The sequence below is a fragment of the Alligator sinensis genome, unplaced genomic scaffold (genome assembly GCF_000455745.1).
Source record: "Alligator sinensis unplaced genomic scaffold, ASM45574v1 scaffold1097_1, whole genome shotgun sequence".
Lineage (NCBI taxonomy): Eukaryota > Metazoa > Chordata > Crocodylia > Alligatoridae > Alligator > Alligator sinensis.
The window spans coordinates 40,756-53,867 of record NW_005841950.1 but is presented as its reverse complement, the minus strand read 5'-3'; the positions used below and the strand labels follow the sequence as shown (position 1 = coordinate 53,867).

General features: G+C 36.8%; 1 protein-coding gene across 1 annotated transcript in view; it reads right to left on the bottom strand.

Moving 5' to 3' along the window:
• Positions 1-4,883: 4,883 nt before the first annotated feature.
• The window catches only part of LOC102371205 (disintegrin and metalloproteinase domain-containing protein 10), a 45,769-nt gene continuing 37,540 nt past the window's right edge, over positions 4,884-13,112 (bottom strand). Inside the window, exons 12-13 of the mRNA XM_006020246.3 lie at positions 6,812-6,938; positions 4,884-6,309 (exon numbers count right to left, since the gene is read on the bottom strand). Of these exons, the coding sequence (XP_006020308.1) occupies positions 6,215-6,309; positions 6,812-6,938 (222 nt within the window). The 3' untranslated portion in view covers positions 4,884-6,214. The remainder of the gene's footprint in view (positions 6,310-6,811; positions 6,939-13,112) is intronic.

Here is a 13,112-nt window from a genome sequence, read left to right as displayed (position 1 = left end):
AATTTTGGGTTGCAATCTGGCAAAAAAAGGCTGTTAGAAAGAAGACCCTGATTAGGGAAAAATTATAGTTTGCTCAGAGGGCTTTATAATCAGTGCTTAAAGAACCAGATTCAAACTCCAGAAACATATGGATATGTGGCAGAAAAATTTCATAGACATTAGGGCTGGAAGGGACCTTGCAAGATCATCAGGTCTAGCCCCCTGTCCAAGGGGCAGGAAGTCTGCTGGGGTCAGATCACCCCAGCAAGATAAGCATCCAAGCATTGAAAACTAAAGAGTTAGTTTTATGCATTAACAGATCTCAATAAATGAGGAAGCATTAGGATGTGATGAGCTCCTGGTGTTGTTGCTTAATCCTAATGAACTGGTGTACAGGGATCTAAGTATAAAATTCAAATTCAGTCTGATTAGGGAGCCCTTACTCTCTGTACTAGCCTATTATTTTTACAGAAGCACCCACATTTTCTACAGGCTGATACAGGCTATGTTGGGCCAAATCTTTTCTACAGTAAGAGGGGAAAAAACAGAAATTTAGAGCACTATAGTCCCCAAGGACTATAGTGACTATATTCAAAAGTCAAATCAAGCAACATGCTAGACTAACATGATGAAAAGAAACTTGAAATAAAAGGCTGAACACAGATATGGGTATATTGGAAGCTCAGCTGCCAACTCTACTGCTAAGTACCCAAATCACCAGTGTCAACTGACCACTACAAGGATATTAAATTGGATTCTTCCTTGTTGGAGCCTTTGAAACTTTCTGTAAAAAAGGGAAAATTTGGGGGAAATTATATAATACAACAGGATTACATTTGGGGATAGTACAATCCAAAGGGTCACCACTCTCAAATCAGCAGACCCTCCACCTTTTGGGTTCAATGTTTCTGAAGCAAGAACTAAGCTACTATCATAAAATGCTACCTGGATTTCTAAGCGCTAGTGCACTTCTGCAAATTTTGCCCCGTCTTGTACTGAATCTCACATCAGAATAAGGGTGAAGATATATGATTTTTCACTTGAAAGAAGATTTTACACCTCCACAGAGCAGGGCTCTAGATATTCCAAATGTAGTCCAAGTTAAGTAAAGGAAAACCAGAAAGAAGTTTATTGAAGGATACTTTACATCATCCAGACAGACTTAAGACGAGATTACTGTCCAGAGAAGTGATGACTTACTTTTCCTACTGTAAATCAAAGTTTGTCTATTTGGTTTTGAAATAAAGAGGTACTACTCATACTTGTGTCTATCTGGTTTCCTAGTGAACTGACTGTCTGGTAGAAACTTTCTGTTAATATACTTTGAAAAATCTGTTCAACTCCAGTTCTCAAATAATTTATTAGATGACCCACCTCCAATTCTGAAGAAGCTTTGACGAGGATATGATAATTTATAGGAAAATATTCATTTCCTTTTTTCCCCCACTTCATCAAGTCATTGTGGTGGATGGAGTAAGTAGACCAAACAAATAGCCACATATCAATATACTTCAATAGAGAAATCTCAAGAATTTACAATAATATGTCACTGTAAATGCCTGTACTACTAGATTAAGAGAGGTCCTGCAATCACCGAGTAACAACAAATACTCACGGGAGAGCTGATGATGCAGAGCGATCGTATAAATCTTTCGCCTTTTACTAAAAATTTCCTTACAGCCTCCTTGAAGACAGAAAAATGTTTTATGTTTTGTCAGAGTACACTAGACCAAAGCAAGCTGAGCAAATTATGATTCCTTTCTAAGGCTGAAGTTGCAGGCATGCTTTTTAATAGATTTGATAAAAGGCACCCAGACAAAAACTACTATGGCTAGGGACAAAGTGCTACTAATGAACAAGGGTCACCAGATGTTACACAGGTGATAGGGTCTATATCATGCAAGATACCTGAAACCACAGGCCTCAATTTGCACACACAAACTCTCTGGAGTTAGATATCTTTAATCCTAAAATACATGAACGTCTTCTTTTCAGGGAACTGCAGGGGCTCATCGTTTCTGAAAGTGAGGATATTTACATGGGGACTAAATGTAGATTCAGAGCACCTAACTTTGGGAAAACAGAACTCCGTAGAAACTTTTGACCTCAGTGATTATGACTGGAGAACCAGGTAGACAATGCCAATGCTACAGAAGTTTTTTGAAGCTTGAACATTAAGGGACCGTATCTTGTGACTCCCTAATTGGCTGGGGAAAAAGTCCTTTTATTCAACCAATAAAGAAGCTACTATACTCAGCCTGGATACTAGTCTAGAACACAACTTTGTTGACAATTTAAGAAAATCATTAAAAGCTAAAAGCAAAAAAACCAAAAACCAACAAAAAAAAAGAAGAGCAGCATTTAGATGCTTTAACAGACTGCTACATGCAAATATGAAGCAACATACTTATTCTCTCTTTAATCTGATGTCCAATTCTTTCCAACAAAAACTTGAAAAGGTATTTTGTTGCCACATATCTGAAAGTCCAACTTCTCTTGTACAACGTATAATGCTTGTATTAACTACAAATATTTTCTATTAAAAGCATAAGAACGCCCAGGGATGTTTATAAGAAGATACTTTTAGAGTGTTGGGTATAAAGATATCTTAATTCCATTTAACACTGCAACTGTGATTATGACATGCTTGTTAGTGCTGCTTCACTTCTTGCTCGCTGGAGTTTACTATCATCTCACTCCGAATATTAAAACCACTGGTTCAAAAAAAAATTCTGTACGTGTCAAATAAGCATACCTTAGACATATAAAAGATAAGTGCATTTTATCAACCCTGTAAACTATTTTCCTAGCAATATTCAAAATCAGAACTTGCTCCTCTGCTTTGTGAAAGTTTGGTACCCTAATGAAGAGTGAGATTAAGCCATAGATTTGTAGTATCTTTGTTGCTTTAATAGACAAGAAAGAAATGTCAAGTCATGGAGGGAACTGCCCTGCTTTGAGAGAGTCACACAAGTTTGGTTGAACATTTCTCCTACAGAGACAGCCATTTTATGAACAGCGTATTTTAAAGGAAAACATGAAGACAACTGAATTTAAATAACTATCTTAGGGATACTGAGTTAGATATTAGTTTAAAAAAAAATAAAGCCACACTTTTAGATCTCCAAGAACAATTTAAACAATTTATTTATTTTTTTTTTTTAGGGGCTGATGAAAGTTTTCAATTTCTGAGCATATTCAGACACTTAAATCATTACTTAGGCACCTAAAAAAGTTGTAGATCTCCAAAGATGCTGCATTCCCACTATCTTACCATTCTTTGTCATTACTATGCAATTTAATTTTCATGGGAAGTAGTGATTTCAAAAATTGTGGTGATGGGTCTGCTAGCATGCTGTTATCAAAAAGCTTACTCAGGAGTTCCTCAGCTAAATTTTTCAATTATGGGGAAAAAACAAAAAGACTGAGCAGGCATTGCTTAGACAACACCACCTTTTGAATGAAAGATGTGGTTGGTAAGACTTTTCTTCTTTTAAAATGGTATCAGTTATGAAGAAGTTAAGATACAAGAATGTGAACAAAAAAGATGGAAAGACATACCCATGTGATAGACATTTTACTATATGCAGTAGAAAGGTGTTTTGCATAATGCTTTTAGCAGCCTTATTCATTAGCAGCATCTTCAAATGAATTTTATGCTAGTTAGAATAAGTAAGATAACTTTTTAGAAAAGCAAAAATTTCACAGGATAACCACCAAATTGACAACAGAGGTCTGTACCTTAAACACTTTGACAGGAATTAGATTCATTTTTAAATATAACAGCAGAGAATAAGTTAAAAATACTTTGATCATAATAAACACAGAAAAAAAAGTTAGGCCTTCATTTCTAAAGAGTCAACATATTTCCTTGCACAAATGAACATATAGTCTTTGTACTTACTGTGCGAAGCTCAAACTAGGGGATGTGGACAACAACTCTTTCTGGTGCACTGATAGCACAATTATACTTGCTCATTGTAGTGAAAGGAAAATTAAAAGACAGCAATGTTTATATACTCCATTTTGCTTTTAGATTTTAAAAAGCAAATGAACCTTCAAAATGGATTTCCTCAAGTCTATTTATTAATGCATTTCAAGTTTCAAAAAACCTTACATATCTTTGCACAATACTTTATTTTTTGCAATTTTAGTAAAAATTTCCAAAGTGAACAAAAAAGATACTGTATAAAACACAGTGGACATTAAACTGACAGTAGTATTAGATCTCATTTGTCTTGATCTTTCTTTTTGTTTTACCACATCTCGTCTTGCAGTGGAGAGTTCAGTGCACATTGCTCTGTTCAGAAAACATTTAACTTAGAATAAAATAGGCAGCATATATCTGCCAAAACCCTACCACAGGATAACATTACAAGCAAAAAATTTACATGTTTCAAAGTCTACCACACTCCAAGTTACTAAGAACTCTTGCTGAATAAAAGTCACCATTTTAGAAATGCAAACCCACTTCCAATCTTTGCACAGTTGGAAAACAAATGTATTTAAAATGATTTAAAAGCAACTACATACATTTCTAACTAGTTAAGATCATTTAGAATTATTTATATAGTCTATTGGACTGGGGTTTCATGTACAAAATTTGTCTCTAAACCATGTACAAAAAGCTGTATTTTGAAAAAAGTCACCACATACTGTACAAGTTTACAAGGAAGAGATCCCATTATATTCTGTAACATTTTTGGCCTTGCTGGCTTACGTCACATTATGAGAATGATTGTGTAAACCTTATACTCTTAAAAAAACCACAAAAGGAAGCCTGTCCAACCTTTAGTAAATTTTCTCCTAAGCAAAGCCAGGAAAATTATAGCTTTTTGCCTCTAATTAGCTTGGTGCTTTTGGAAAATAAGCAATAAATATATAAGAAGCTTATACATTTTGTAATGCCCCCCTTTCATTTCCTGCATAGCAGTAAGCATAGTAAGACATTCAATTGTTTTGTTTTCTCTTTTAAAAATGCCAATTATTTACATTTGTAAAAAAAACCAAAAACTTTGGAATGGGACATTGCGCTGTTTGAACTTCACTACTTGTAAAAGAAAAAAAATTAGAGACAGTCAGTAGGCCTAACTACAATTTAACTCAGCTATGTAGCTGGGCAAATTATTGTATTTTAGTGGTTATCCATTAACAGTATCGGGCTGAAAAGTTATCAATATATTTGATAAATTAAAAAAAATAATAATAATAAAACAACAGCTTTTCATCTTTTCCACATCCCTCAGAATCAGGAACCTAATTATCATACAGTAAGTATATCCGAACAACCCAAATAAGCTGGTTGTAATCATTAAAAAACAAGTTGTATAACAGGCATATTTTTCTACTAAAGCATGAAATTATTTCATCCAACTATTCATTATTTAACTGAATAATCAGACAAAAATTAAAAATACGTATGCTGAACTATGAAAAATTGGAAACAGTAAATGCAATTTTGAAACATTCTGGCATAGGCAAAGTTTGCACAACACTTGCTTTACACAACTCTAAGAGCATTCAATCATGTATGCTATGTCTTAGCAGCTGTTCTGATAAAAAATGAAATGAGTATTTAAACCAACTCTGATCATAATAAAAAAAGTTTGATTTGATTCAAAAACTGCTGTGTAAAGCATCACTGAATCCTTGACCATTATATACCACCATCCTCTGTTATCCTGAGTATGTCAATTAAACAGTAATTTCTTCATTAATAGCGGAAAGTTTTTATAATACAAAGAAACATCCATATTGCAATTTTTTGTTTACAATTGCACACAAAGTACGGGTGTACGTTAGAAATACATGTCTGCATATAACAATTTATATACATTGGCAAGTAATGTCTCCAATGTTGAGGTGGTCTAGCTTCCTAGCCTTCACTGGCAGTTGAAAAATATATATTTTTTCAATTTGTGAATAAAAGTTTACTAGAGCCATATTTGCCTGCAAGTGAAGAAAAATGCAGCAATGAAGAGCACAGAAGGGGGAAAAACCATGGTAATCTAAGATTTTGTGCCATTCGGTTAAAAATGTTTGTATGAAAATCATTTTTCTCTTCTTTTTTAGCTTGAAGTTTCAATTGTTAAAAGTTAAACTTCGCCACTTGTTTTGTATCTTGCCTTTTTTTTTTCTTCTGAGACTTAGACTGGGGACAATGATTTAATAGGTTTTCTTTGGAGTGGAGTTTTCCCATTGTAGGCACTAGGAAGAACCAAGGCAAAAGCTGCAGTCAGCGTCTCATGTGTCCCATCTGATAACTCTCTCGGGGCCTCTGACGTTGTGGTGGCTGAGCTGGTTGTGGTGGTCTCCTCCTCTTTAAAGTGCCTGTTATTGCACATAAACACAAAGAACACATGATTACCATTGCAACATATTATTCTGAACACACATATTATGAGAATTAGTGTTTTACGTTATTTGAGGAGCACAAGATACAAAACTGTGATAAGAGCTGTTTTAAACAATACACCAAGTGCACAATGTGAATGTGTGGCATATTAAAAACAAGTTACTGAAGCAGATATTTTCAGAAAAAAGTGGTGTGGGAGCAGAGGTAATGAGAAAGATTGCTCCAGTGCTTTCTGTGTAAAAGTTTACAACTGCATGCTTTCTTTAGGACTGATGAGATGTCATTTTATCTCTGCAGATGAAGCAGTAAATTAGTTTTTGTACATAGCCCCACCACCTGAAAAGGCCCACATGAACTCTTGTGGTTTCACAGTGCCATAATATGAACTATAGGACTAGTGCTCCAGCATCCCAATACTTTCTAAATGTTCTTCATATCTTTCTGTAGTTTTAATAAATCTGAATGTACTTAACTTACCTGGGAGTGGTTTATGAGGAGGCAACTTTGGATTACTGCTTGGAGTATGAACACTGCATATCTTAATGAATCCAGCCATTAACATGATCAGAGCAATTCCCATAAGCAATACTGCCCACCAGTGAGCCTAAAATGCATTAAGAACATTTTATTTAGAGAGAGACAGATAGTAAATTTTTTTTTTGTTAAGATTCAAAATTTTGGTAAAACAAACAGTGAAATAAACTAACAGCAATAAATCTATTAGTGCAGTGATGCTTTTCAGGATAAGGGCACCTCTTGCTCACCTTTTTCAATGTGGCAGTACCCCCAGTTGAGAATCACTGGCGGGGCTGCCTCAACTTACCTCAGTGCTTCTCAACTAGGTGATACTGCCTCCAGGTAAAAGTGCCTGCTGCACAGCCAGCCTGGGAAGGGCTGAGGCATGTGCACATGACACTGCTGCACTAGGGCTCTGATCAATCTAAAGCAGGCAGGAGCTGCCTTGTGCTATGTTGCCCTTCCTGGTCTGACCCCCTTGCCAAGCTCCTTCAGAAACAGACAGTGGGAGAGCCCCACGGGCCTCTTTTTGAGAGGAGCACCTACAGCATCAGCTAGCTCCTGTCAGCTTTAAGCTGATCAAAGCCCTAATTCACAAGGAGCATGTATAGGGCAATTTTACTTGGCTACTACCACCATGTCATGGCACCCATGGGCAGCAGGAGGCCAGTCTTGCGGAATTTTTATCCAATACACCATTTATTTCATCACTGTTAAGTACTTATTACATCTAAGCTAGTGAACAAAGATACTGACCATTTTTCCAACTTGACTATAATTATCCTAAGCTCCAGACTTTTGGGTTAGTTTTATACCTATTTAACTACAGTAAAACTTATGGGCAAATGACACATTTTCTAGTATACCTATGGCAGGGCAGGGCGGCAATTTAACTGAATATAAGAAAAGCTAAGAGAAAAGGAAAGCTAAACAGAAAATAGGGTTCGGCTGTTCTGTTTCAGTTGGGACAAAGTAACCACTAGATAAATATAGATATTTTTTTCTCAATTCCCAGCTGACAATCTGACCTTTGCTTTGGATGCAAAAAGTAATAAGATCTGACTGCAAAAGTAATATTCAGCTGCTACTAATGAAAAAAACAATGACTATACATAATAAAAAGCTATTAAAATGGATTCTTAAATGCTATTACAATGCAAGTAAATATACTCTAGAGAGAATACATAGGACTGTAATCCAAGAAAGGAAAGGAAAGGAAAGATTTAGAACAAGCTCTTCCTTCACTTCCATTCATGTGCATGTGCTCTCTCCCTGCTAGCTTTTGTTTGCTTCAAGTTGCACAGCTCTGTGTATATAATATGCATCAGGGACCAAAGACAAAAATGCTAATAAGGCAGTGGAAGTAAAAAAGTGAGAAATTAGTTATAGTGAATTGGAATTTCCTTTTAACATCATTTTGACCCATTTTCCCCTTAAATATAACTTAGTCTGCACTTAACCCATTGGATAGATACTTCTTTATAAATCTGAATAAAAACTGTCTGCTGACTATTATCTTTTGTGAAAATTATTATACTTTATAAGACCTTAAGGTTGGGCAATCATTTTCTTTTTGACCATGAAGAAAAAGCATATGAAGTAACATATCACAAGGCATTTTTTTCCAACTGCAGCAATGTATTGGTATTTTCAAACGCTCACTACATAACAAATGGAGAGGAATAATAAAACCTGTATTTAAGTTTGCTTAACACACTTTATAAAACTTTATTTACATTTACTTTGACAAACTAAAGTATACAGGCTGGGATTTTACATGCTTTGTCCCCGTCCTAAAATGGATTTTTTTTTTAAATAAATTATTTGGCCATTTTCCAGAAAGCACTTAGTGGAACCAGATACTTTGAAAAATCAGCTCTTCCTCCTCAGGTATTTGAAGTAGGACCATTAAGTTTGTCAGGGAGATATTCTGATGTTACAAAGATATATTTCATTGTCTCCTATGAAACTAAGCTTAGCTATGAGAAGCTGCCAGACTGAAACGGTTGGTAGCCTTTAGTCTTTTCAAAGCCTTCAGTCTTTTTAACAGTTGAAGTGTGCTGCATATACCCCCACGCAAGAGTCCTGCATCATACACGTGATGACACCATAGCTCAATGGAAAACAAAGATCCTTCATTTTTTCTGCTGCTCTCCTTTCTCAACACCCTCCAGTATTTACCTTAGGGAAGGTGCACTGGACTAAGCCAGAATGGGTGCATTTATACATCGCCCTATGGCGATGTAGCGATCATGAGGGTCTACATGTGATCGCCAGCTATGTTGCTGTAGCAGCATGCCGCTATGATGGCGCAGCAGTGAAATCTAGCTATGTGCCGCATACAGTGCAGTAACTGCCCATACTGCTCTGTGCTTTAGTTCTTCCAAACAAAGTGCTACAGCACCGCGCTTTAGTAATGTCACTGTACGGCAACGTGTAGACACAAATGAGTGCTAAATGTGATTTTTCAGTACACTTCATGTTTTATACCCTTAATTTGAGTGGCAGGCAACTATCATTCCCACATCAAAGGATCTGAGAGGTTGCACTGATTCACTCTGGCAGAACCTAGGTCTCTCATATGGGATACGTAAATTACGTCCGGTTAGTCGCACTGCCTCTCTAAAAGAATATGGCAAATATGTGAGCTTGGTGATGGTGTCTGCTAGAGAGATTTTCCTACAAACACAAATTTAAGAACATACAAGTGGGCTTTACATAAAATTTAAAGCATTACTAATAAATGACTATCTAGATATGCCAATTAGCTCAAAAGGACGGAAAGGTAACTATCCTTCTCAACCAAGGGACAGAATGCAAGGATCCCAGGTCCCAACACTGAGCTGAAAAGCACAAGATTATGGAACCAACTCACTAATGATGTCCCACAGCTACATATGGTATTTAAGGAAGGAAATTTTATAAAAACCACATTGAGAAACCTTGTTCCAGATAAAGACAACAAGCCAGTAGTTTAGAAAAATGTTAGATTTATGGTTAAGACTCAATTCTGCCCCTTCTACAAATACTCTGATACCATTCAACTCTATAAATCACGTTCTTTTTGTAACTGGCCTCTGCCTTATTGAGACCTGAGATAGTACTGTCCCTGTGAGAGCTGCCTGCAGAAATTCCTTTTTAATTTAATTTTTTTTTTAAGTTGGAAGGTATAAAGAACATGACAAAAAGCTGCAAAAAGAGGCTATCCTAGGATAAGAGAGAAAATGTCTGTAGTTCTGAGTGAGTCAAACCAACATTTTCCAAAGTTTTCCAAACATTCCCCCCCCAACCCAAACCTACCTAAATGCATGGAAATCAGGACAAAAATATTTTTTTTAATTTACTGAACAGAAGACCTCATTATTTCTCTGTGATTTCAGCTCCTTTAAAGCAATAATTAATGCAAATGAGAATTAAGATCAACTGTCAAAGGAGTGTAAAAAGTTAGGCACTTAAGTCGCATTGGGTGCGGAGTTGCCTAATTAGCTCCATGTGTGGCCCTATTAAGTGGCAGGAAACTAATAAATAGTGCTCCATTGTCAAATCTCTAATTACAGAAAAAACTTCCCCTCTGAAAAGGAATTTGAAAGTACATTTTGAACACATCATTCCTCCTCCCTTCCTTCACAGCACAGAACTATTAGGACTTCAAGAGATAAAAGAATACTGCGCACCAAATTAATCTTCTTTCGTACATCATATACTTAAACTCTTATGTCAGATAGTGTTGTGACTGCGTACACTGAGCTAGCACCAATTTTAGCATTTATAGGGAAACCTTAACTTAAAAAAAAACCAAACAAAAACAAGAGAGGAGTTAAAAATGACTGGAGGAGTCGAGAGTGACTGGTAAAGACACAGACACATACCATGGAAGCAGGTCAATAGCATTAGAGGCAATCCCCACATAAGCTCCATCTGATACAGTATCTGGCTACCCATATTTTCCATGGTTGAAGCTGCCATATGCACATTGGGCCCATACCCAAGTCCCTCTACATCGCCTCTCAGTCAGCTTCCAAAGCCCATTTAGGAAGTCTTTAGTCGTAATCCTCAAAGCACTTAATGGATCAAGCCCAACTACATTAAAAGGTCAAAAACTTGACTGATAAACTAAGGCAGCTCTGTTCCTTTGGATCAGTGCAGATCATAAAGCCAAACAAAGAGCATGAGAGCTCTGAACAAAGCATTCTCTATTTGAATGGGTCTGGCTATATGAGTGTACCCAAAGTTACCATGTTAAGGAAACGCTTCAAAAACTTTTCAGAAAGGCCTTTCAGTTGTAAGAATAAAATTAAAACACCCTCTCCTAGGCAAACATCCAAACAAGGTACTCTGGAACCAATCTAAAAATAAATCAATACAATATAAAAATAAAAGCCTTACTCCTCAAGTTTTATTTCAAGAAGAGAGAAGTGCCAAAGACTTTCCTAAAGCTATTCATTTTACACAGAGGCACTCAGCCATTTAGTGATAGGCAGTACTATGAAAACCTAAAATAATCAGCTTTAAGGACAAATACGAACTACAAGAATGCTCTGGAAATATACAGGTATCTAAAATGTTAACCTAGCTAATGCAAAGCATTAAAAAAAAAAGAGTACAATGATATACTGAGAATAAGCAGCTAATATCTGGCCTGCATGAGAAGAGATTATCCCTAGCTTAGCGTCATGTATTCAAAACAAAACAAAAAGGAAAAAAAAGCATTTTGCTGAGCGGACTTCAGAATACTGTGCTAATAGTTAGAGTATCATATTTACTTGAATATAAGATGAGCCTGAATATAGGATATTGCCCCTGTAATTAGAGTCCATATGTAGAAAATTTATAAATTTGTTATGATTTTCCAAGTACAGAATCTAATCAGTGGCCTTGAATTTGTCCCTCTACAGCAGAGAAAATATATCTGGGGGGTTAGGTGGCCCCCTTGCCCTCTGGCCCCCCCCCCCTTTCAAACTTCTTCCCCCTGGAGCCCCTTCTGATTCCCCCCCTTTACTGTCAGACCCTGCTCTCCCTGAACACACGGAAGTGAGAGGCAAAGTTGAAAACAGTGGCCTTGAAATAAACATACCTGTAGTAATTTGCATACAGACAAATTATTACAGGTACCCACAGTCTTAATTCACTCAGAATTGATTAAGTTGACCTTTTTTGAAACTGCTACAAGTTTTAGCATGGGTATTCCATAAACACACTTTCAAGGAGTACTTCTGTACTTTTTTATATAAACGGCAAACTACACGATATTAGTCCAAAGACAAAGGGCTCATGATTTACCATATAGTTCACTGGGCTGGGCCCAACAGAGTCAACAGCATTTGGAACTAGCGACCCCATAGCTAAACACTGCTCAGTATGTGTGTGTATCCCAGAAACCCTGCACAAAGGATCCATGTGCTAATTAGTACCCCACTCGTGACTGGAGCCAGATACTCTTGTCAGGAGTCCTGGGATCCTCCAAAAATTTATATGCAGAGAAGGCACAGGGCAACCTGGTCTAGCTCTATTTCATGGAGGGCAGGGCCACAATAAACATATGCAACAGGCTGAGAGGGCAAAAGAGAGATTCTGGGCAAACTGTTTGGTTTGGTGATACTTGCCAGACATTTAAGGCTGGTGAAGAAACAGGGATCATTAGAAATGGGAAAGAAAGCACACCTCAGCTGTGGGAGTGAAGAGGAAGTCAAAACATATGCAATGCAGCAGGGCTCCCCATGACCTGACTGCGTGGAATGGGCACTACCACACATCTTATTCAGATGGACTACACTAAACTATCATTCTGGCAGGTTCCCATCAGTACATTTGTCCAATATGGACCATGTGTTTTATAATCATGCTCAGTGCTGGCTGCATTTAATCAGCTTCATAGCTGGTTTCCATTACTGAGCACATGCTGCTTTGGGAAGCAGTTTAATGACAGACTTTATATTTAATGAAGTCTCCTTGTATAAGGAGCCCCTTTGTATATTTGCCCTGCAAAAATAGAGGGGCTTTTCCACCCCTATGTTGATTTGGGGAAAACACCTTATCTTGTATTTGAAGAAATATGGTATATACTTATGAAATTGACAAAAGATATTTGAAGTAAATGGAAAACAGCAGACCTATTAACATCTGCAGCAAAAAAAACAGCACCATAAAAATGTTGAAGGGAATCAACAGTACAGACCAACAGTAAATGCACCTAAAACAAAACCGACTACAAAGGAGTCTAAGATGGAAAGCCACTAGGCACTGACTTTCAGCCACATTAGGA